General features: G+C 39.8%; 1 protein-coding gene across 2 annotated transcripts in view; it reads left to right on the top strand.

Annotated features, from left to right (window-relative positions):
• The window catches only part of nr3c2 (nuclear receptor subfamily 3, group C, member 2), a 79,627-nt gene that overhangs the window by 29,030 nt on the left and 24,628 nt on the right, over nucleotides 1–25,969 (top strand). The window contains exon 3 of one of the 2 annotated variants that reach the window (XM_074629424.1): nucleotides 17,740–17,867. In XM_074629424.1, coding sequence (XP_074485525.1) covers nucleotides 17,740–17,867 — 128 coding nt within the window. Of the gene's footprint in view, nucleotides 1–17,739; nucleotides 17,877–25,969 lie in introns of both variants that reach the window. The other variant, XM_074629423.1, reaches the window with a different exon arrangement.

Raw genomic sequence — 25,969 nt, 5'->3', positions numbered from 1 at the left:
TGCTGTTCCTAACTGCACCAATTGATTTCAGTGGACCAGAAACGGGGAAATTGAATCTCCCGTTACCCTGGCCAAAGACCAAGGGAATACATGCTAATGCTGCACAGACAGACCTGAAACAGCCTATCCTTACTGTTAGTCCACTGTTGTCTCTCTGGATAGATTTGGTGTGACTAGAATGGCCCCCTAGGGTGCGAGACTGTTGGAACAGCTTCATAAGCTTTGGCTGCAAGGGATGGTTAAACTCTTTCACTGCTTTCTTGTTCTTCTTCTCTGTGCATCGGGTTTCAAATGCAGGTAAGGAAAGAGAACAAAAGAATATAAGAATCGGCCCTGTTTATTCGTTTTTAGAGACATGTATCATTGTAGCATTGTAGGGGACAGTGGGGCCCAACGTAACACTTTTTGGTTTCGGCTACATAATTAAAACAATTGTTTGTTTCCAGGACCTACCGTTCTTGTACTATTGCATCGGTTACTAACAAGTGGGACAAATGAGACTACAAAATGTCATCACGCCAAACACTAGTCCGCCTTTAGCTTAGTGGTGGTGATGTGACGTAATGCAACCGTGGTGTAGTTCATTTAAAGCCTAATGTTAGTTTTTTACTTTAGCCAAGTGAGGTGAAACTGGTGTTCATTTGTGAAGATTATCTTGCTGAACAAAACATGCAAGTATCATAAACGTTTGTTTTTCACAGAACTCATTTTCTGCAATTATCTAAAATCCCGTTGGCTTTTTGTCGAGGGAACAAGTGTGTTGGCCTATAAAAATACATCATTGCTGCAGAACTCTATAAAGATGATATAAAGTTGGATTTGGTGACTTTCACACAGCTCAATAATTGAAAAACAAGTACGATAGAGAAACTTGCGCTGAAAACACTCTTTGCCACAGATCTCCACGAAAACATATCCAAACTTTAGCGAGAGACCATCTGCTGGCAATATGGTAAACTGACCGGAAGCACACCCTGCTTGACCCTGTGTTACGACGTAAAAGGTCTGTGTTACATTAAGGAGTTCCCCCGCGCACCCTTACTGCACCACGGCAGTCATTCTAACCCTATTAAATGAGGGGTGAGCATATTACTTCTGATTGATGGCCGAGGGCGAGGAGCTCAGACAGATTCATTTACGAAGCAGTTGCTCCTCGTTAATAACAACTGATGCTATCACAACAAAAACAAGTTTTCAAATAGTCTTTTGTACTTTCAACCCAAGCACAAAAGGGTTTTGGGGTGCAATGAGTTTAAAGAGACAGTTCAACTAAACATGTATTGATTTTTTTAAATGCCTCCATTATACAATAGAAGATGTAAGTCTCCAGCATGAGGCTAATGTTGATGTTTGGCTCCACGGCGGCACATTTTGCCTTCTGCAACAAATGGCTTTAATCCACATAAGTTAGAAGAAGTTGCTCAGCAGGAGGCAAAGATTATAGGGATAATGCACGTGAAGGAGCTCTGACGAGACGGCTGAGAAAGCAGGAGTGTTGACAGAGATACGGTGTAAGAGCAGCAGCTGGGGTAAGGACCTTTCAGCAGCATGCCAAAGTTAGCCCATAACAAAAAAAAAGTTGCACGAGAGGAAAGTTGAATCAAATCAGCTGAGAAGGTAGAAGGAGGAGCTCAAGCATTATGACTAAATGGTTAAACAGCTTTGTTTAACTTAAATCTGAGGAGATTTTTAAATATTGCTGGAAAGAACACAATTTCAGCCAATTAGACTGTTGTCAGGCCAATAAATAGGCATTATCGGTCGCTATAAGCACCATAGATGTGGGTCAATAGGGGCCTACTACACCCACTATTAGGTTTTATCATCTACTCACATGGTAGATCAACAAAAGAAAGTATAAAAGAAGACGACAGTGACCTTTATCGACTGTAGAATTATGACAGAAACAGAAGAGGAAGTAAGGCACTGTAGTATAGACCGTAGAATGTATGTAAAGATTAGAGTGGAGGAAGTGGAGACGCGTTGTCCATCTTTATATACAGTCTACATTGGACACAAAACACAGGGTTTTCACCCAGGAGGGTGTCTTTGTGTTTGCAAGCGTTAAGTTTCGCTTTCACTTTTGAAATGTGGTTATTTTAAGCCAAAACACAATGTTTTCCCCTAAACTTAACTTAAGTGTTTTTGTTGCCTAAACCTAAAGAGCCTTTTTGTTTGTGTTTAAAATGTAACGTTTAATGCAGTTTTACATATTAAATGTGTTGCTTTTAAGTTTCGCTTTCACTTTTTTACAACGTAGTAGGCACAGTAGGCCCCAATTGACCCATATCTATGGTGCTTATAGCGAATATAAATGGCCTATAACAGTCAAATTGGGAGACAATTTTCTGGATTTCAGGAATGCATTTTGCTTTTGCTAAAGAGGATCCTTAATTAGATACTGTGGAGACACAGGGACATAAATAAGATCCAGGCATGAAAAAAAAATACAGCATACAAATTCCTGCTTTTTTGTTCATCCTACTGGGCTAGCCAGTTGCTGATTTATTTAGAACGGTAGATAATCCTTCATCTACGACAGTGGCACGGCTTCAGTTCTGGGCCTTTTTGGATTTACACAGCTTCATTATTTAATGCTATAAAACACTGAGAAATATGCTTCTTTTAGATATACTTTACACATGCAAGGCTTTAAACCGTAACATGTATGTGTAGGAGCAGTAGGTGTTGAATGGAAATTATGACCTCTGTTTCCCAAGGGGATTTGGTGGTGACAGATCTGCTCAGAGCAGCCTGGCACTTCTTCTGAATTTACAGTAACCAGAGTTTGTATGCTTTGGCCAGGGATCTCAGTGAAACGGGCATGCCTCACACTGTAACATGGCTGTTATGACAGGCTTTCTCATATAAAGCTTGTGTGGACAGACAGACCCTGGGGGCAGAGTACATAAAGAGGAGTCAGTGCCACATTGAGAGGCTGTCAATGTGCTCCACGGTATATGGTGTCAGAAATCTGGATGTAGTGTGCCAGTCAGTCAGGTCTTGGTAGAAGGTATATATGCTTGATATGAGATGTACAGACATCTTTCCCACCATGTCTTTGTATTGCTCAGAAAAAACAATTACGCTCTATTTCCTCTTATAAAGCTACTCATTAGCGCTGATGGGTTTCGCAACATGAAGCAGAACAGTGAATAGATAGAAAATGTAGAGCTACAAGCTGCTTTTCTGCTGCACAAAGCCTGTGTTTCAATAGGGAATCCTTTGTTCACTGTGTAAATCCCCATGGCCTCCCGTTTAAGAGCTCAGTATGTCACTTGAGACTAAACTCCTGCTCACAAAAAAAGTAATTAAAACATTTTTTAAAAAATCCACTCAGGTTGGACCTCGTGTGGTTTCCTTTAAGAAAGACATCCGTCTGTAGAAAAGCCTAACTAAAATACTATTTCTTTATTTTTCTTCATATTCCCCTAGTACACCTTTCAAATAAGACGCTCTCCCTACATGAGATATTTCTCCTCCCCTCTCCACATGTCTCCCATTTTTAAATATTTATGCCATAAGCTCAAGATGTCATGTATTTACCCTAATCTTCAGAGTTTCACACACCTCAAACAATGAGATGTAGTATACACAAGACAGCGAGGGGAAGAGCAGCGCAGAGAGAGGAAGGAGAGAAACCTCTGAATCGACACTATTTCACTCAGGATGGAAAATGTGGGAGATATTCTGAGCCCCAGGAGTATTTGGTTGGGCGAATGTTTTATTTGAACAGGGCGTCTTAGTGGCAAAGCCTGATGTTATGATTTATTAAAAGTGCAGCGTGAAGGGAATTACAACGTGGTGGGAAACGCTACATATGTGTGTGTGGATGGTGCCTGCAACTATGTTGATGAATATATTTGTGCGCATGCATGTGACTGCTAGCCGGAGGAAAGAGGGCAAGGACAATTCAGTCAGATGATAAGCAGTAACATTACATTACATTTCCATGATGTAATGATGTGTACTACTGTACTTCTTCTCTGTGAATGTGGTAAAGTGTCTATGAGGACATATGCAAGTAGGGCGATAATTCAATTTTATGGCTGCAACTAACAATTATTTTTATGATTGATTAATCTGCTGGTTAAGCCTGTGGTCTATAAAATGTCAGAAAATAGAGAAAAATAACAATTTCCCATGATCACAATTATATAATAAAGCAAAACATGATGTCTTCAAATGTCTTGTTTTTTCCGACCAACACTCTAAAACCCAAATATATTTGGTTTACTGTCACATAAGATAAAGAAAAGCTGCAAATTCACAATTGAGACACAGGAGCAAGATAATGTTTTGCGTTTGTGCTTGAAAAGTGATTTAAATAATTATTTGATGATCAAAACAGCTGCCAATTTTTTTTCTGTCGATCAACTAACCCATAAATCTGCAAAAGGTTTCAGCTCTATTAAAGATGAACATTTATCTGGTTTCAGTAGAATCATATTGTGACAATAGAATTTATGGCCGCAAGTAATAATTATTCAATTATTCTGAAGATTAATTGACAATTTAATCTATAAAATACCAAAAAAAAGACAGTTCGACAGAATATTTTGTCTGAACAACAATTAAAAACCCAAAAGTTTCAGATTAAAATTATATAATTCAGAGAAAAATTGCGAATCCTTACAGTGGCATAAAGAGGAACCTTTAAATATTTGGCAATTTTATTTTATATATTATGATTAATTTATTGATTGACTGATATGAACACATCATGCTATTTTTATAAAAAAATTTATTTAATAATTTATTAATACCAACAGCTTTATCCAATACCATGCAGTACACTGTGTTCACTTAACTGAACATCAGTTTCATCGTTTTAAATTAAAAAAAATTAAATGCATTTTCTATATATATATATATACATATAACTAAATAAATCAGTATCTGTGGATGTCAGAATTAAATTTAAATATTTCCCCTTGCTTCCTCTCTAGCCCATTGTCACCCTGCTCTCCGTCCTCCTCCAACCAGTCTGCCTCACCACTGCTGACATCTCTGGAATTGGCCGACCCAAAAAGGTGACATGGGCGCCCGCTCTGAAAGGGCAGCCACATGCACCACTGCAAATCTTTCACCTTATTAAATATACATCAATAGTCAGCCATACCTGTGAAGAAGCTCTCACCTGAGCCAAGGTTACAGTGACTGATGTTATTTTTAACCTCTCGTTTTGAACAGGAAATTATATTTCAGGCTACAATATGAGATACATAGAAGTACAGTGATGATGAGAGGTGACAACAGATGGTAAAAACAGCCTATGCTTTATGATAGAGATGCAGGAGGTAGACATTTAGACATGCCATCCAAGCTGTAGCACTTGAGAGCATTTGTAGAACAGTTCAGCTCTCTGTAGAAGAAAGCAGTACTAACTGACAGTAGTTGTGTTTCCTCTTTGCGAAGGCCAATCTGGTCAGATTTCAAGGTGTGCGTGACTTTGTCTGAAATGAGAAAATTGAGACACGTCGATCAGGTTTGTCGGGTTGCACCCGTCACGATGACGGTGGCGGTGCAGGCTAACTTCATCACTTCAGTAAATGATATACAGTATTTGATTTCACTTTGGTTCAAAACATTTTAACTGCATAACAGCAACAACGAATTAAAACAGCCTCACAAACACAACAGCAGATATTTCATTGTTGCTGTGAGTGCAGGTTGAATGTGCAGAAAGTTACGGATTACACCTTTTAAGAAACAATTTAATCACACTATTTGGACCTCACTAATACCTTCTCTTCTTCTCTGCTTGCAATAAGACATTTCAGAAAACCATTGATATCTGTTGTGCACTCTGAGGACAGACATTGGTTTAAGATGCGGATTAAAGGGTTGGATTATACTGTGGTTGTGGTCAGAAATAGAGTAGTCAGCACATACGTATGTGTTCTTTCGATAGTTTAATGTGTAGACTGAGGTTTTTCTTTTTGCTGTAGTTTTTAAGCGAGAACCTAATTGCGCTATGTCCCTCAGCAGGTGTTGCATTGTTCATCCAGTGGCCATCTGGGCCTGTAATCCTTTGGAGGTGAACACACTGAATTTGAAAAAGGTCATTGCACAGACACATTTAGTTTGGCCTGACATTGTGTGTGTGTGTGTGTGTGTGTGTGTGTGTGTGTGTGTGTGTGTGTGCATGCTTCTTTGCCCTCTAACCTTCTTTTTCTTTTGCATTTTGCACCGCTTGTGCGGGACCTTTTGTACTTTTGAGGTCAGAATTAAAGTTGACCTTTTAGGAAAAATAATGTGGAGCTTTACAAGGAGCAGGCCTGATGCTGCTGGACAAACTGTACTCATGATCCTGTTGGACCGTTCATTGTATTTGCTCTGGGTTGATGGGTGTTAACCTCATATTCAGCAGCACTGGGTCACCATTAACAGCAGAATAATTTGTGGTGTTTAATTGAATCAATTTCTAAAAATATAATTGTAAAACCACACAAAATGGAATTGGAGCTTTAACAGGGTTCGACATTAACCATGGCACGATGGCCCGTGGCCACAAAAAGTTACTCTGTGGCCACCAAGTTTTATCAGGTCTCTCTTGAGAACAAGACTGTGTATCTCAATTAGATTATGGTGTCCGTGTCTTAAACATAAACTGTGTACTGAATGCGACGTGAGCGAGCGTCAGTGACAAATCAGTGTGATTGAATTGTTTTCTATTGGAGTGTTCTAACTGGCCGCTGCACATCGCGACTGAACTTTTGTCGGACGCCCTGTTTGTATTAACTTCTATCGCTCGCTTTGAATGTGCCGCAATGGACAAAGAAGGGTTGATTTGCGAAATTGAAATGAGGAGTTATCTTTAGGGATGCGATTGGGAGATCGGCATCAATGCTTTCTAGTCGCCGTTAGCTGTTAGCAGCCGGTGGGTAGCACAGTCCTGCTAAACAACAGAGCACATGAAAACGGTAACGAAGGTTCCATTGAGTTACATTATGGTGCGTTCAGGCTCTACTCTGTAAAATTGAGCGATGGTAAATTAAAACGTTATCATAGTCATAGTTTTTGGCGAGAAATTAATAAATACAGTTTGAAGGAGATGTTTTCACAGCGATATAAAATAGATATTAGAGAGGGAATTATGACCTGTTTAACTTTCTATAATTAGCTCTAAGCAGCTTATAATACATCATTAAAACTACTGACGCCAAGATTTTTTTTTAATCGAAGCAAATACTCACATAAAAATACAATCATTTATTTCCTAATTCATTTGAATTATGTGTTTTTATGTGAAAAAAAGATATACATATTTTCATTCTGTTAATGCCACAGTTAATGAAGGCTGTGTTAAGTTGTGTTAAATTGCCTTTTCTGTATTCACTATTGGACCACCAAAAATGTACTTTGGCCACCAAATTTAGGGGCTTGGTGGCCCGTGGGGCCAGTACTTATAATTATTAGTGTCTATCCCTGTTTAACTAATCATCTCCTTTCTCCACCTGCTACTAGGACTTTTGTGCAGATACACCATTTAACAATATAGCATGTGCAAAAACGCTATATCTAAAAAAACATAGTTCTGTAGTTGTATAGTTTATGTTTCATCGGCACATTTGTGTTGATCACCTGATTGGCTCCTGATAGATGCTGTCAGCAGCAGTTTAGACTAAGTGGCTGAGCGCAGGCAAGACTTCTAGCTGGGTATACGACTGCTCTTCTGCTGTTGAACCTGTCAAATACTATAGAGAGGCTGACTGGGGAGCAGTTCTCAGCACTTCTTGAGGTAACATGCAGAATGTGCTGCCGTGGTGCTAACCACCTGGATCTGAGCCAACCAGAGACTTGGCTTTGACTCTCATGCATAGCCCACTTCTTGGGGTTGTGGTTTCATACCCTGTGACTTTAGGGAGCCACTAGACTATATAAACTATACATACAATAAACACTCCCGGCCAGGCAGATCCACTTGGCAGCCGCATAGTTAACTTTATCCCCTCAGTATGTACGTTAATGTATTATGGTTGTGTGTGTATAGTGTTTCCTCTTTGAACACGCTGGACTCGCTGCCTGCTCTTCCTCCATGTTTGTCCCAGCAGAATTGTAAATGACTGGTGGGTGTTGAGGATGATCGCATGTGACAGCTAATGCGTAGGGTTGCTGGCAACATGTGTCAGCGCCAGTGTACATTAACCTACATTCAGAGTGAGGCCTTTTTGAATCACACAGGAAAGGAAAAGGTCGCCTTGTGAATAAGATTTTTTTGGCATGTTTAATTTCTCTGGACCGACGTGCTTAGTTAATTTTTTTAAATGTTTTTTAGACATTAAATGGCAACGTGTAATCTTATTGACTTGACCTGATGGGTAAACAGGAGTTGACTGTGTGCTAACTGTTGCTAGAAAGTGGAGAACTGAGGTAAGGAGTATACGTGGTGTGGAGGTGGCTCAGGTCAGGGCTGATCCCTTAAAGATAATCTCCCTCTCTAGGGATTTGTTTTTCTCATTTGTCCCAGGGCCTCTAAGCTGAGTTTGGAGGTCACCTGCTGTACAGGCAACAGGACCCAAACCTGGCTATAGAGACACATTTGTAAGGATCCAGGTATCACATGGGGTCGGTGGAAGAAAGCAAAGTAAGCAGTAAATAGAGGTGAAACATGATGAACACCAGGGGAGGCCAGGTCTAGAGTTCATCCATGCCACTGAAATCAAAGGATTTGGGTCAATAACAAAACCAGTTTTAGCAGCACAGCTTTGAAGTGGTCCATTTGTGTTGATGTTCGTGGCAGTAAGAAAGATTATAGTAAATTTTAAGCCACGTTTCACAAAGGTGGTGAAAACAGGCTCCTTTTTGTGTATTTAGTTAGATTTAAGCCAACTACCGTGCTTATTTTTGCTGTTATCATGTAGGTTTATGCTCCGGAGGGAAATTTGATTTAAGTCACTGAGCTGGTATTTCATGTTTATTCATGTGTCGAACACTATGTTTATCACCGGCCTCTTGTTTGCATTATTTCTCTATTTCCCATGCCTGGAAATTGACCTGATGCCCGACAACGTACTTCTCGACATGTCAGCTGAATTATGTTCCTAGCTGTTTTGTGGCCGCTTCTGTTGGAAACTCGGTGCTAAAAACAGAAACTGATCAGTGTTAGGAGCACATGAGAACCGACCTGCTTTAAGGCGGTAAAGACACTTTTGTCACAGTCGATCAAAACGGCGCTGCAGGACTTGGCGAGGAGATCTGTCGAGGATGCATAGCCGCATAAATGAATAGCTGGATTGTATTCATGGGGATGAATTAGGCATAGTAAAGGCTGTAGTTGTGTAGTTTTGAATTGTAATGTTCCTTTTACATGTGCAATTGTTTGCAGGGTTTACAATTCCCCAACATTTAAGAGGTGTTTGATGTTTGAAAAATGTCTCTCTAGATGGAGAAAGTTTTTGAGGTAACCAAGTTAATGTGTGGGATTTACACCCACTTACACCTTATTCTCAGACTTGTACAGATGCATTATTTCCAAAGCTCAGATGCAAGATCCGTCTAAATTGAGTTCCTCACGGTATTGGAGATCTTTGGCTTGGTTCATGCTTTGTGTGTAAATGAACTGCATATGGTCAGACTCAGTAATAAACGAGTGGGTGTGTTGACCCCATAAACTGTATAGGAACTGTTTATTTCTCTTGTTGTGGAATTATGCAAGAAACTGAATTTTAATTCGGCTGCACATTAGTTTTTGTCTGCAGTTTTATAGGTATGAAAAATGTGCATACAGTACCAGCATTTATTGACACAGAGAGTTTAAGTATGTCAAGCTACACAGAAACTATGACCGAAGCCATGGGCACGAAGTGGCATCCCATGACTAATTTTATACAGCGTGAATGTGATCGGCCCCTCGCTGCCCTTGACAGGCATGAATTACGGGAGTTTCCAGCTACTATAATCCTTCCCACCAGATAATAATACCCTGCCACATCTTCCTGAGATCCATGCTTTGCGACTTAGCCAAAATATCTCAGGTGATTAATTTCATTCACCGTGTGTGACAGTAAGTGATTTAGGTGAAGTAAAAGTGGTCAAGCAGCTCTGGTTAGTTAAAAGCAGCCGAGTTACACGCCTGCTGCCCTAAAGGTACCCACTGTCTCTGCAAGACCCGCCGCAGGCTGTTCAGCTTAGACCGCATGCTGAAGGAAAGGTGAAAGTTCAGCAAAGAGTGGCTGTGGAGTTCAAAGACAGGTACAGCTTCAGACATGTTGAGTATAAGCTGGATACTGTGTGTAGATCAGAATGATACTGTAGTCAGTTTCCGCCCATTGACCGAGCCTCTATCAACTCCCTGCAGAGCGCTGAGTGTGTGTGTGTCTGTGTGCATTTCTGTGACTTGTCTCATTCTTTGTTTACACTCAAAACAGTGGATTTATAGGAGACAGATAATCACGATTTGATGTTATGGGGGAAGGTCACTTAAAGTTTGTATGTATAAGCCTTGGAGGGGAGACAACACAACAGCTTGGTATTTAAAACAAGGAATGCAATCACAGCCGGGACACCAGATTCCATCAGAAAGCAAATTTGTCCTGTATTTTAAGTCTTTATCCGCTGCGTTTTAACAGAAAATAAAAGAGAAATCATAAACCTTGAGATGGAAAATGACTGTATGAAACCCTCATGCATAACATTTGATTTTCTTAACAATAAGAGGCAGCCAGTCAGAGTAGATTATACTGTAACCTTAACACAAGTGTAACACAAGCCCGACAAAGAGGAAATCTCATATTTCTGTATGCTCAGGTACTCTGCCCAATGCCAGGGTCACCTTCACCAGGAAAAATAAATCCCTGGTGGCTCTCTAACACTACCCATAAGACCTCTCTCCTTTTGAGAGGCGGTGAGTGGGTGTCAACCTAATGTTTATACTGTCTGCTCATGGTTATGTAAGCCATTTTGTCCTCTCTTTCTCTCCCTCTCCATCTCCCTCAGTGTGTTTAAACCAATCTACCTTTACCTTTCCAACAAGTTGTGTGTTACATAAATATTCTTTGAACCGGTCTAGCTTAAGGTTTTTCAGCATGCCACGGTGTGTATTACATAAATATTGTAGACCAGACTGTAGAGACGCACTGTACCGTGAAAGTTTTTTTTTTTTTGCGGAGTCAAGGATGCTTCTCTTTCATGAGGGGTAGGTTCAGGGAGGCTGAGGTACTTGTCTGATCCCTGTGATAACAGCCTCTAGAATGAACGCGTCAGTGTGTCTTCTCAAACACACACACAAATTTATCTCCACAGTGGGCGGCTGGCTCTACAGCAGTGTAAATACAGTACAGTACAGTACAGAAGTGTGTTTGTGGTAGACAGAGGTAATGTTTTCAGTCAATTGTCAAACAAATTTTAAGCAAACTTTTGAAATGTCGCAAAAAAGAAATGCAAATTAGAATCATTTCCATGAACTGGTTTGGAGTAGTGCTGTCATGATACCAAAATTCTGACTGATACGATAACCTGCCTAAATATCTCGACACGATACAATGAAAAAAAACCTAAAACATCAGGAAAAGTAATGGAATAATAGATGATAGAACATGGAACTTAAAATAATTTTTTTGTTAATTAAAAATATGAAAATGTATTAATTAAAACATGTACATATGCAGTAATCTGATGTCCCTTATATTTGACTTTATGTGATTATTTTGATGGTAAACTTTATGTTTTTAACCAGATATCACTTATTAAACAGCATTTAATAAGCAGTTTTCTGTAAAACAGCGCCCCCTTACTGCACATTGGTAACAGTTCAGGCGGAAAGTGGTACTGCAGCACGGGAGATGGCGAGAGGCTTCCAAAACAAGGAAGCCCAACAAAATTATAACAAATTCAGATGAATTTAATGTATTAAAACATTATTATTCTTTCTGTTACTATTTATTCACTATTTATTTATTCATTATTATTCTTAAAGTACCGGTACTAATGAAATGGAGCATGTACTGTTTTTAACGTTATCTGTATACTGTGCAACAATAGGTTAGAGCGAATAATCTAGGCTGCGTAGTTTCGTCAGAAGTTGGCGGTATAGGCTACGCTATACGCATGGCTGTAAGAAAAAACTTTTCTGCGCAATTGAGGACGTTTTATTGAATGTTGCCGTTTCCATACAGCTTTTCTAATGCAATACTGCACATGAAACTACATGAATGGAAACACGGCTAGTGTTACATGCTTCAGGAGGACATTGTTTTTCTATACAACAGAACTCTCTGTGGTTCAGCTGCTTGTTTACTGACTCTGTCATGCTAATGTACTTATGTGGGTCACAGGGTTCATTCGTACCACGTGGGTCCTCCATCATAAAGCCATCTCATGGCCCATTATTCACCCATAATGATGTTATCTTGATAACCTCGGAATAACTACAGCCTCCTTGACTTCCCTTGTATCTCTAATTTGTCATTTTATTCGACTTCATGCTCTGTTTCTATGGCAACTAATTGTTACGCCAAGCTCGGATGACTTCTGACCTTTTCTCGTGACCCATATTAACCTGTTTATGGGTAATGCAGATTATGAACTCAGAGGAACTCCGCTTCGACTGACTGCGGTTGTTATCAAGAGCAATCTTTCCGGATTCTAATAAATCTTTGACCATCCTTTCTGGTCTTAGTTCTCGCTGATTTAGCATTCCTTGCGCAGCTGAGAGAGGGAGGAGATATTTGAACCATTTGGAGAATGCTCCCAGTGTGACATCTGAATTACTTGTCGAAAAGCATGAGGCCAATTTTGAGCCCAAACATCTGTCCTGTGGTTTGGTCCTCGCACATTTTAGCGGGCACAGTTGGCTTCGTCTGGTTTTAAGCTCTCACATTTATTTTCCTTTGTCATTTCATTAATATCTCTCCTGAGCAGCATGTCGGTGTGGGGTGCAGCGAAGAGGGCAGCAAGCAGATACAAATTTCTGCTTGTACATTTTGGTGGGGAGAAACAGGCATTGTGTACTCGCACTCATCTGTACCCTCATGGGAAATAAACAGCAACTAAATCAGTTGTTAGCTTTGTGTGTTATCTTTAAAGATGAAAGGACACTGAAAACAATGAAACCGCTGCCCTGGGGTTTCTGTAGGAAGAGAAAAAAGCAACAACTGGAGCGAAGAATGAGACCTTTGATCTGTGCAGTCAGTCCCATTGAGTTAGTCTGAGATTGTACCCAGAAATAGAGAAGACAGAGGTCGAGAAAAAAAGTCCCAGTTCACAGAAGTAGCCGGCACACAACTGCAGAACTTTTCATCCGTATTATTTTAGAGAAATTGAGATGGATTATTTCAGATTTATTTTCTCAAAAAAAGGAAAAGGATTAAGTAGAATTGTTTTGTGTGTTATACTGTACATTGCAGTTTCCTAAAATTAACAACTTCTTCTGCACTCTGGCTTTGTGTTTTCAGTATGAGATGAAGGGTGACACAAGGTCCTGCGTGCAGGAATTAACTGTTTGAACTACCAGCCTCAACAACAATGTTACTTCCAGACAGTGGCACATCATCGTTCAAACTTTAATTGAAACAGACAGAAATTGCAACCTCAGAATATTTTAAGCTTTGAAAATGACAAGCCAAACAAAGAGGAAATTCATTTATCGTGTCCTCGTGGTCAAAGACGCACACCACTTAACAACAACGTCCCAATTTTGATTCTGACTAGAGACCTTTGTTGCACGACAGTTTGAGTGTTTTGTATGAGGTTCTTGTTCTTAGTCAGTGTATTACCTACAGAAGATGACCGTCGGAGCAGACGGGAGTTACCGCACGGAAGCAAAGCAATGTGCTGCTGTGGACGGGGCCGGCAGCAAAACATATTTTAGCCACCAAAAAGAAAGGCCATCAGTTTAAGTGTACGCTATATTTAGAATATTTTCACAGCCCTTTCCGACGGGGAACTGAAGCCGTATCCATCTATGCTCTCTTCAAAGCAACCAGACTCCATTGAAAGAAACAGTCATTTTACCTCGCAGAACACGGGAGCTGCTGGTCTACCGCTGCCTCGATCGGTTAGTCAAATTCACACAATGACACAAACAAACTAATCGATCGAGGCAGCGGTAGATCAGAAACGCCCGTGTTCTGCGAGGTAAAATTACTGTTTTTATTTCCAATGGAGTGTGGTTGTTTTGGTGAGAGCATAGATTACGGCTTCAGTTCCCCGTTGGAAACATAGACTGTATAGCTGTCTGACGGCAAGGTAAACCAGGGAACATTTTGTAAATATGGTGTACACTTAAACAGATTTTTTTAGGTGTCAAAAATACGTTTTGCTGCCGGCCCCCGTCCACAGCATTACATTCCTGTGGAAGGGGTGTGCCGAATGTCATCTACTGTATGTAATACACTGACTTCAAAACCCCAGAACTATCCCTTTAAAAATTACATTATCATTCTTGCAAATACTGTACGCTGACAAACTGGTTAACATCTCTACTGAAACAGACGGATTTGGGAATGTCTGGTAGCCTGTGTTTAGTTTTGGGCTACTGGCAGCCGTTGGTGCACAGTCACTGCAGCCCGGCCTGTCTGCTCTGGTTTCATAAGCAGAGAGAGTGAATGACCTATATACTTCTCTGAGGGAGGGGAAGTCACCTTGTTGGTGGACCAGCAGGCAGGCAGGCTGGCACGCAGCGACAAGGTTTTAATGTGCGGCTCTATTAAAGAGTGGACCACTGACTGCATATTAGAAGCGGATACTTTAGACCTCTCGTATGCTGCTCGTGTTGTTCTTGGCCGTTAACTTTCTGGGGCCTTTTTTTCTTGCCGTCGATTTCTTTCTTGTTAACACTGCTTTGTAATGGTGTGAAAAGTCGAATGTATGGGGAGGGAATATTCAGCAGATTAACATGCTGGAAAAACACATCTTGACAAGGATTGGATTTGTGCATGCACACATACACAGAGTCACATTAGCTGAAACCATGGGGCTCAGTGCCAGAAAGATCTAGTCAGACAAACACCTCACCAGAGACTCCTCTAAGCGTCCTAACAAATTGAATGTGTGTGTAGATGGACAAGAGGGAATTAGATCAGTGGTCCTGATTGTATCTGAGTGTGCTGTTGCTGTACCCCTTTCCAGCTAGTCCCCTGGAGGAAATGTGTGTGCATGAGAGAGCGTGCGAGGTAAAGAGACAGACAGAGGAGGAGAGAGAGTGCTTGGCAGCTGGTTTGATGAAGGATGTAAGGAGAATGTTAACCAGACAATCACCTTGCATGTTATTGATTGAGATGGGAGAGAGGTAATTAGAACAGAAAAGAAGGGGAAGCTGAGGCCACTTTTAATGTTTTGATACAAGGTGTTCTCTCTTTGTACCCATCTACGTGTTGTGTTCTCTGTGTGCGTGTGGATGCACATTAAGGGAAATGTTTTATCAAAAATTGTATATCCTCGTTTTTCCCGCACGTGTAGACCTATCCTTAAACACACGCAGCTTTTTATCTACTCAGAATGTGAATGTGTGTTCAATTTTTTATTACGTGTGAGAGCCAACTGATTCAGTGTCATTCCATTAATAAGTAGCATGAATAAGTAGCATACCCTACTATAATATAATCATCAATAGGGCGTGCTAGCTCTGCAAACTGATGAAACCATGTCATATTTCATACTAGACTGTACTGGGTGGCCTGTTCAAAATCAAAATTTGCCTTATATCTCCATTTAGCAGAGCTTGTTTTGAGAAATAGATTTAATCTTAACGTTCCTGTAAATGCATTGGATATAAATGCTTAAAAAGCTTAATATATGGCTTAGCACCGAATCTACACATTGTGTACTGCAGGGATGCTAAGCCATATTTGCTTTGCCCGGGGGCCACTTTTGCAAAATGCCAGGCAGGCAAGTTAATAAACAAACATTAATAATATTTATCAGATAAAATGAAACAACATTAAAATGGACAATAACTCATCTTTCTTTGAAATTTTTTATTTTCAAATTAACTGAGGGATGCTTTTTCTTTTTTTAATAAACAAGCTCTATTAGTTTATTTTGATGCTTTTTTTTATGCACTCTGGCCCCTTATTTTATTTATTAATTTGTGGATGGGAAAATGGTTAGAGGCCCACCCAGCACCCTATCGCAGGCCAGATTGATGCACACACTGGATAATTTGAAGCCAATATTGATATTTGAGAGTTTTAAAAAATCTAAACTATTCTTTAAAAAACTATATATATATATATATATATATATATATATATATATATATATATATATATATATATATATATATATATATATATAAGAATATTTTAGATTTTTTATGTGTATATACAGTACATATATATATATGTGTGTGTGTGTATATATATATATATATGTAATTTCTGTATTTATTTATTTTACATAAATACATAACATAAACAAACATTTTGATAAGGAATCCTCAAATTTGGTTAGCAAAATATCAATATTTTATAATTCAAAAATAAACTTCTTGGTGCTCTCATACAAACTATGTAAGTGTTTGTCAAACATATCTTTGGCATTTCCGTAATGCAATTTCATGCTACTGATTGATACGATATGCGGTATCTCTAATGAGCGATAATACCCGTTGATATTGGCCCACCAATTTATCATTCGGGCTGTAATACTGACACTGTACAGTTGCTCTGCCAATCTGTATTGACAATAAACATAATTTATCAGTGACATTATGAATGTCATATTGCATTTTTGAATAAATATAAACTGACAAAGCTACTTCAACCAATGACATCTAAGCAGAAGTTTAACCAACTAATGGGCCAACATTAGGACAAACATATCAGAAGTAAGCCTTTATAAAACAGGAAATACAAGAAACTGATTATAAAAATAGTAATTATTGTTACATTTATGATCATCTGATAATTTACCTTGATATAGATTATAGATCATATAGTCCAGCCCTGCTTTGTGTGCACTGCAAGTCCTTTTCAGTTCTTTAAACTCAGTAGTAAACTTCCTCTTTTGTTAATAGATTAACTACAGACAGACATCATCCATTACTTTTGACCTTTGACACCTATTACCATGACCCACATGGTCTCCTTCGCAGGAATAGGTAAACTGTAACTAACTGTAACTAATTCTCCCATTCAGCCCTGCATGAGTAAGAACATACTGCACATCCTGAGCTTTAATGGGCATGTAATTGTAGGAATCAGTCAGTAGTGAAAGCAGTAAATGATGCCAAAGTAAACAACAGAGCTGTTGCTCTGAGTAAATAACGACAACATGACATGCTACATACAGTACAGCTGCACACGTCAGTACTGATTCTCACCTTTGACCCTGAACCGGTTACACTGTTTACACTATTACACACTCAAATCTTTGCTCTATTGTGGTTTGTATTATTTTTGGCCAACACACTTTTTCCAGTGCCTCATTTTTGTATGCCAGAGGAGGGGACAAGTGTTTTGGATCCTACTTAAATTTGACATCCTGCTCTGTGTCTCTCTGCTTATTGAATTTAAATAATCTCCTCTATAATTCTGTCATTGTCGTCTCGGTAAGCCTGGTGAAGCTATAAATCAGTAGAGTGCAAAGCCCTCCTCTCTTGGTTGGCAGACATCTTTATGGCGAGCCACATAGTGCTGCTACTGTACTGTGGGTCGTAAAAACACAAGAATGTTTCTCAGTGTGTATCAGGCAATAACACTGTGAGGAAGGCGACTCTTTGCCCCAGCTTTGTTGTTGACTTTTGAAAATTCTCTGTTGATTTATGTCTAGTCTTGTGTGTTTGTGTCCTTTCAGCTCGCCACTGAGACAACCGTCCTCAACGGCCAAAGTGTGCCTGGTTTGTGGAGACGAGGCCTCAGGATGCCACTACGGTGTCGTGACATGTGGAAGCTGCAAAGTGTTCTTCAAGAGAGCCGTGGAAGGTAGATATGGTATAAACTCATGTTTAAACAAGATATTGTGGTGGTTGTCTTTTCTGGGGTGACTGAGAGAGCTTAACACACTGCATCTTAAGAAAACACAAGCAAATGAAAAACAAAAAACACTTTGTCACGTATTTGACAAGACATCCAAATGCAAGCAAATTAAAAAACGCATTTGCCAATTTGACAACACATAGGCAGCACAAAGAAACACACCGCAAATACAGAAAACACAAGCAAATAGAGAAAAGCTGCAAGTCGCACACAACAACGGAATTAAGTTACAACCATAGACTGTATATAAGAAGTGGACGTAGTCACAGTGACGTCACCCATTGGTTTGTGAACTGCCGTTTTGAAGCCATGAGTTCGGCATTTTAGCCGTTGCCATCTTGGTTTTTGCAACCAGAAGTGACACAAAACGGTGGAGCTAAGTACAACCGAATGCCAAATAAGACATTTTTAGGCGACCAAAATGTCTTTCATGAACTGAAAACACACTGTGAAAGGGTTAAAGTTGTAAGACGAAAACACGGACAACTCCTAGACTGGATAACGCAGTGGTAACGACCTGTCAATCACAAGGTCACCACGCTCTAAAGCATCCCCTGCTTTATGGTCTATTTGACTCTAAAAGAGACCATAATTCACTGAATGAACATCATGCTGTATTGAACAAGACTTGAAACTAGCGATTTAGACCATAAACTCATGTTTACTGAGGTAAAGGTCAAGTGAGAAGTAGGGTTATTACTCATATACTTCTATACAATCAGACGTTGCTCACTGATTGTTATTCAGCAAGTTTCATTCATGTTGCATTCCAGAAAAATTGGTTCTCACACTGTAAAACCAAATAAGTTCACAGTACTCAAAATGTTTGACGTAACTGATTACTGGAGAATATTTAAGTAACAGTTATATTTTTTTAAAGTAAATATTACATTAAAAAACACATGTTCAGGATTATTGGTGGATACTCTGCTCAATTTGTTAACACTAATTGGGGGGTAGTGCCTTATGCCAAGTATGTTTAAATTTGTAGTACAAGCTTACGGCTTATCCTACTGGGAAATAACTCTGCTTTCAGTAATTTTCACATTTTTCAAATAATCACTTATTTCCTTATAGAATAGAGTTTGAAAGGCTCCCTCAGACAAAGCAGATGTGAAGCAGCCTGTTCTTTCCATTTAGGCAGCACACAGTGCCGACCATGTTTGCAAGAATTATCAACCACTAGACGATATTGGTTTTATTTGCACTACACTGTTTTATGCAACAAACTACTTTTTACTCTCAGCAGACCTTGTACATATTTATTTTTTCCTAAAAGATCATTAAAATGACTGGTATAAACATTTATAGACTGAGCAAGCTGAGTGGCACATCAGAAAAAAAAAGAAAAATCATTCAGTAGGTAATTCTCCTGCAGCCGCCCTTTATGTTATATTTAGCTCAGGGAAAATCACAAACAGCCATAATGTGCTTTTCATTTTGTGCCTAAGGCGTTGGCCTCACTCATTAAGATGAGTGTTTGAATGCAAAACACACTCTTACAGTGCAGACGGAAAAAACACAAGCAAACAAGCCTGCCAGTCAGCCATCAGGCCCTCTAGGTGTTTTCCTGACCGTTGGAGGAATTGCACTCGTTCCCAATCACGTCACGCCTTAATTTGATGATATTTACACACCGTCATTACGGAGACCTGAAACCAGATTATGTGTCAGGGGTTATCGAATCAGACATGCCATTGTTCTTGCTTCCAGCGTGGCCAGCAGAGAGCCGTCGGCTGATACTAAAGATCTGACTTTGTGTGAGAGTGTTAGTCAGGTGAGGCTCTGAAGAGCTCAGGTCTCTTTAGGCTGTGTCATTTTACTACTGATACCCTATTTGTCTCGCTTATGAAGTATAATTATACTGAAATTGACTCATTGATTCTGTGATGCCCTTTAAATCTAACGCAGTGCTCTTTACTTTATGAGCATCTCCCTGTTTTTGATTGGAGTTTGATTCTGCACTGCCAAACAACTGTGTAAACTATGAACGCGTATTAATAAAGGCAGCCCATACAGTGGTGTGATGTCATCAAGGTTGCGTGCGACTTGTGCGCCCTTCTGATGTGCAAAGCGTGCTGTTACCTCACTTGACCCCTCCACAGCTGCTGCTGAGGTGGAAAGAGAGAGGTAAGGTGGAGGGTGAAAATAGTGAGAGAAGGATTTTGCAAAGTGAAGAGAGATAGAGGACAGTGAAACAGATACAGCGAGGGAGGGGGGGAGGAAGGACAAAGAAAAAGTCAGACGCAGACAGAGAGATAAAGAGAGGAGGAGCTGAGAGAGGGAGTAAGAAACAGGGAGAGGGATGGAAAACGATGTGTCAGCAGCGAGCGCCGGAGAGCGGTGTAAGTTAGGACGTGAGAAGACGTTTTACTCCTCCCCTCTCCAAGCATTTCCTCCTCCTTCTCCTCCTCTTTTCTCTCAAAGTTAAAAACTTACACTTGGCATGTGAGATATAAAAGAAGAGAGTGGGCATCTGTAAAAGGGGAATAATCCAGCCCATGCTTAATTTCCTTTGGCACCGCCTGCCTCAGGGGACAAAACTTTTCAGTCGGCTGTAGCTCATTAGACGACTAACTGGCTCGCAGCCCTTTACTACAGAGCTAGTTAGCATTCCAGAGTCATCAACAAATCGGATGAAATCCTCTGACTGTGGAGGGTCTGGTTTCCCCTTTATCCAAGTCAGACGAGTCATTGTTAGGTAGCTTTATTTTACATCACTGGAGCTTGGCGCAGTTAATCTTTGAAGTCTTCATGTTAGGTTTACATTTAGACCATCTGTTTGGAAGCTAGTGGGAAAGCACCCAAAATCTTGATAAACTCCTACCGGAGGTAGAACAAAGCACAACAATGTTTTTCATATTCTCTTAGGTCTCCTACATATGAAACGGATTCTTGTATAAAAATGTTTAACTGCAAGATTGACAGATATCGTGACACACCCCATAAATAAAAGTGTGGCCGAACGGGAGATGACACACCTGAACTCATGTAATTTGATAATGCAAGCTCTGATTGATCCCACTTTTGGTGCGATAGTGGGGAAATGGTTTCTCTACATATGTGAATGAACAGGGTGCGAATATATTGATGCATTGAGGAAATACAGCGCTATGAACACACAGTATAATACGCGGAAATATCAAATACTAAGGTTTGATGCATGTATTCATTTACTTTTAGGCAGGCAGCTTATGCTGGGATTGTCTCAGTATCACTAAACAGGGTTTGCTAGAATGGTATGGCTGTGCTGAATCCAGCAATATATGATATGTAACTGTAGCAGGTATGGTCAGTGGTCAAATGTTCTTGATGCAAAAGTAGTAATTTGCACTGGTAAAACAAACTTTTAAGTATGAATATACTGTTTAACACCCATACAAAGACAAAACGTTGCCTGGTCTATTTTTTTCTAGCTTTCGCTCTTCTACAGGGTCTCCACAACTCAGACTTTCAGACATTCAACGACTTATGGTAGGTGAGAGCATCTGGAGGAAGATATCTCAAAAAATAAAGCGCTTTTGGGGGTCTTCCCTCTCGCCTATATCTATTGGCCACATGGGCCTTTTACTGTCTACATCTGAGAGAAGAAAAAATATTCATTCCACTTGTCATATCTACCAGAAGGCACAGCCAACTGTGCACTATGAAGTTTATAACCACGGTGCCGGGAAACATATAGAAATACGAAATCATGTGCAAAGTGCAGACTGTGAGCTATTCAAAAATACCCTCAATTCATTCTTGAAGACTTCACATGCACACATTTCATAAAAGAAACATTCATCCACCTCCTCTCCTATTCAGCAAAATGTCATCCAGTTTATCTCACACAGTATGGCAGCCACTATACTCACACATTTTAGTAAACAAACATAGAAGAAGGGCAATAACTTTTGGGAAGCTTACAAGTTTTGCAGTTGTATATTGCTGCTGTTGACTCAACTGTCACATGCAAACACGCAGCCAATTTATTGGCTTTATTGAAATGAATGAATTCTTCAGTACAAGCGTTTATCCTGCACTCCAGGTAAATGCCTTCTGACACAAAACAACAGTTCGTAAATATGTGTTATCATCGCTAATGAAATGTGGAAATAGCTGAATGCATTCATGTGTGCTTCTCTCCTGCATCCACTCCACTAAAGACTAGTTTGTTGATACAAGACAGCTGCACTCAATAAACGGCTCCATGTGGAGTGCATTTGAAGAGTTGAACGCTAGCTTATTATTCACATGTCATCAGTGGCTCGGCATGTCTGCTCTTTGCAATAATACCAGGCGCTGCTTTTAGCTCACTATAGCTGTTTTCTGCTGTTCTCTTATTGAACTGAGAGGTTTACAGACACATTAGTCAACCTTGTTATGGCCTCTCTGTGTTCTGCGATGTGACTGGGTCGTGGTTTCCATGGCGCTGGTGTCAATCTAAAAACCTATTCCTCGGTACCGCCTCTGTGGGAGAGGTCATCTGAGGACACGGCTCGCACTGTTTCTGCTTTGACAGGCAGCTCTGCCGTCCAATCGCATCTCTTTCAGCTCATGCCGGGGGAATAAAGGCCTCCCTCCCATGCCGGAGTGAATGCTTCAGGTTGTGTGTGAGCGGCTCATGTAACAACGGCTGGAGGGAAGCCATTTAGCAGCGTTGCCCAGCTCTACACCACACATGTCTCACATCAGAGCTCCTTTGATCAGAAACGGCAGACAACATACATACAAACACAATCACAGGCGCAAACTAACCATGAAGCACACATGCATGGACACGCACTTCTTCATAAGTAGTATAGGCATTCAGGTGTACAACGTTAGGGAGAAATTAAATCTGCAAAGCTTACTGTAAATATGTGTGTGACCCACATTGCTAATAGGCATTTAGGTTGGAGAATGCAGCCTGAGGAAGGGTCTCTCTAATGCAGCCTAGATACATTTACAGTCACAGTATGTGTTTGCATTTTACAGCCTTACTGCTTTAAAAATAGACACATGGGCACACTTTTTTTTTTTTTTTACTGATAAATTGTTTAGCCTGTAAAATATTAGAATAAAAATTAGGGGAAACAAAAGCCAAGTTGGCATCTCCAACTTGCTTGTTTTGTCTGACCAAGAGTCCAAAACACAAATGCATTCAATTTACAATGCTATGAAACACAGCACATCCTTACATGTGAGAAGCTGGAGCCAGGACATTTTTGTTTGGTGTTTTTGCTTGATAAATTACTTAAATATGTAATTATTTAACTTGCTGTTGCTTATTTTCTTTCTTCTTCAAATGACTAATCAATTAATTGACAAATTATTTCAGTACAATATACAGTATTATTCACAGCATTTTGTACAGATGCAAGGTATCCTCAAACAACAGTTCCTATGATATCTTAAAGTTATTCCTAATTTTTCACGCTTTTTTGCTTCACGAGTACGTGTGATGATATAACTCGCTCATATATATGCACACGCTACTTCCTCTGTGCCCTTAGTTCCCCTGGCCTGGGCTGACCAGCAGCAGGCCTGATGGCTCCTCAGTGGATATAATCTAACCTCCATCTCTTCCTGCTCCCCGGTGATACCTTTGTTCTTTGACATCAATGCAAAAAGGATGGAGTACAGTCAGTGGGTTACACCTTTTGTGTTCAACCAAATAAGCAGAGACAATCTGATGGGCTTTATCAGTGTCTTCACTGATGATTGGTTAGTTAAAGATACAGTATGAGTATTATGGCATTACTTTTAGTCTTAGTGTAACCCATGCAAACTGTAAATGCACAAGTCAAATGTAGTAAAGTAGCAGCGGAAAAAAAGCATAGTTGCACAATTAAGTGTAGTTAGTACTCTCAGAACTAGTACTAAAATATGAGTCAAATCTTTTAAATAGGCGTCCAAGTAATGTTTCAATAGACACATAGATTATTTTCAAAACAGCTTTGATGAGAAAAGAGGTACAGAGGAGGGGGCATATTTCTAGAGCTGCAAAGATTAGTTGAAATTTAATCGTCAACTATTTTGATAATCGATTAATCAGTTTGAGTAATTTAGTTTAGAAAAATGTCAAAATTCTCTGATTCCAGCTTCTTAAAAAGGTAATATTGTGACAGTAAACTGTATATCTTTGAGTTGTGGACAAAACAAGACATTTGAGGACGTCATCTTGAGCTTTGGGAAACACTGATCGACAGTTTTTACCATTTTCTGAAATTTTATAGGCCAAACAACTAATCGTTCAATCGAGAAAATAATTGACATATTACGACAATGAATAAAATCCTTATTTGCAGCCCTACATATTTCTGTTTTAACCCTATCTGAAAACACGTAGCAATGAGCACTCTTTGATTTATTTCATTTGGAGGAGTCAAATGTGTTTTTAACTTCTAGTTGTAAGACAAATGTTTTTGATTTGTACCAATGAATATCTGATTGTCTTGACAAACAGTTGGTGTAGTGCTGAAATTAACTTATAATGCATTGTGAATGAGAGTACTGTAAAACAGCTTTAGGATTGCTTTTTATATCATAAACACTGCCATAACTGGCTGTTTTTGTACATTAGACACCTCTAAATACCATATTGAGGCCTAAACAATGAGTCAACGCATTATGTGCAAAGGCAGCAGATGGTGAAAATCTTTGTGAGAAGGAAATGCACAGGACAACGGCTTTGAGATATATAGCAGACTATTATAGAAGTAGAGAGATTAGTAAACAAAATAACAGCTTCTATTTACATCCTATTTCAACTTCTGCACCCTCTTTTTTTATAATGATCCAGACAGGGAAACTTAGGCCTAATTGTGTAGAGCCACATCCAACACAGCTGTTTGTGTGTTGTCCAAAGAAGCGGAGTAGCAGTGCTATTGCAAGGCAGTGATTTGCATACTGCTGGCCCAGTGGTAACAACAATTACATCTCTGAGAGGCCTGTTTTTTTTCTGGGTTGTTTGGTATTTTTGTTGGCTATGTAATTTAGGTTGCAATAAATACCGATGAATGACGATCACAGAATTGACCGAATGCTTTGTGGGTGGATAATTGAATGGCATTAATCTGTGAGAGTGACACACATGCTTTAGTTATATGCCATCTTGCGTCTGCAGGACTGGCTTGCAACTAAGAAATGTGCAGCTACGACTAAATGCCATTCAGAGAGTCACAGTGGTACTATTGATGTGGGTCAGCTACTGTATCTGAGAGGCTGTTTACACAATTGGGGGCCTGACCACTTGTGTCTAGTGGCTATTCAAATATGTCAGGTTAAAGGCTGTATTTTAGCAAAAGCCTGAAGCCTGTCTGTCTATTGTCAAGCAGATGCTCTGTGTGCTGGTGGCATGACTTTTTTTTTTTAGGATTACTCTTGTTAAAGTGGGGTCCCCACAGGAGAGAGTATTTCCCTTTCAAAAGGATGTCCTCATAACTGATGTACGCTGGAGCTGACAGACAACAGAGACTACTCAGCGGGTTGTTGCCAGATTGTGAGATCATTAGCTAAAAGTAGACGCGAGTGGACTCCATTAAAAAACTCTTAGGGGTTGCCATGTAATGGAGAATGCTAACAGAGAGTGCATTGTACTACCAGCAGACAGGAGTTTTTAGAATTATGTCAATTTTAATACAGTATCTAAGGAATCTTTTGGAGTATTATATGAAAATATCTCGACAGGATGTGGATGTTTTTACTGCAAAAAAACAGAATATTTTTGGGTACGATGCACATGAGAATATCACTCAAAATTACTTCATAAATCAACCACTTTCATAGGAGATGAAAGGAGAATTTTTTTTTCAATTTTACAATACAATACATTTTCCAAGGTAAGACTGAAAAAGTAGCATTCATCAGTAGCCCGCCACGTGCTGGGTTGATAAGCAAATGCACATATCAGAGGTAAACATGCTGTGCGAGGGCATGCGAGTGCATGCACACACAGTGCATAAATAAACAACTTCTCTCCCTTTTCAGTAACACATACAGTCGCGCGCACACACACACACACACACACTATCGGACTACAACTTTGCCTGTCTCATAAAGTGTATTTCACTCTAACAGTTATT

Source organism: Sebastes fasciatus, chromosome 3 (assembly GCF_043250625.1).
Source record: "Sebastes fasciatus isolate fSebFas1 chromosome 3, fSebFas1.pri, whole genome shotgun sequence".
Classification (NCBI taxonomy): Eukaryota; Metazoa; Chordata; class Actinopteri; order Perciformes; family Sebastidae; genus Sebastes; species Sebastes fasciatus.
This window is presented reverse-complemented; position numbering and strand designations above follow the sequence as displayed.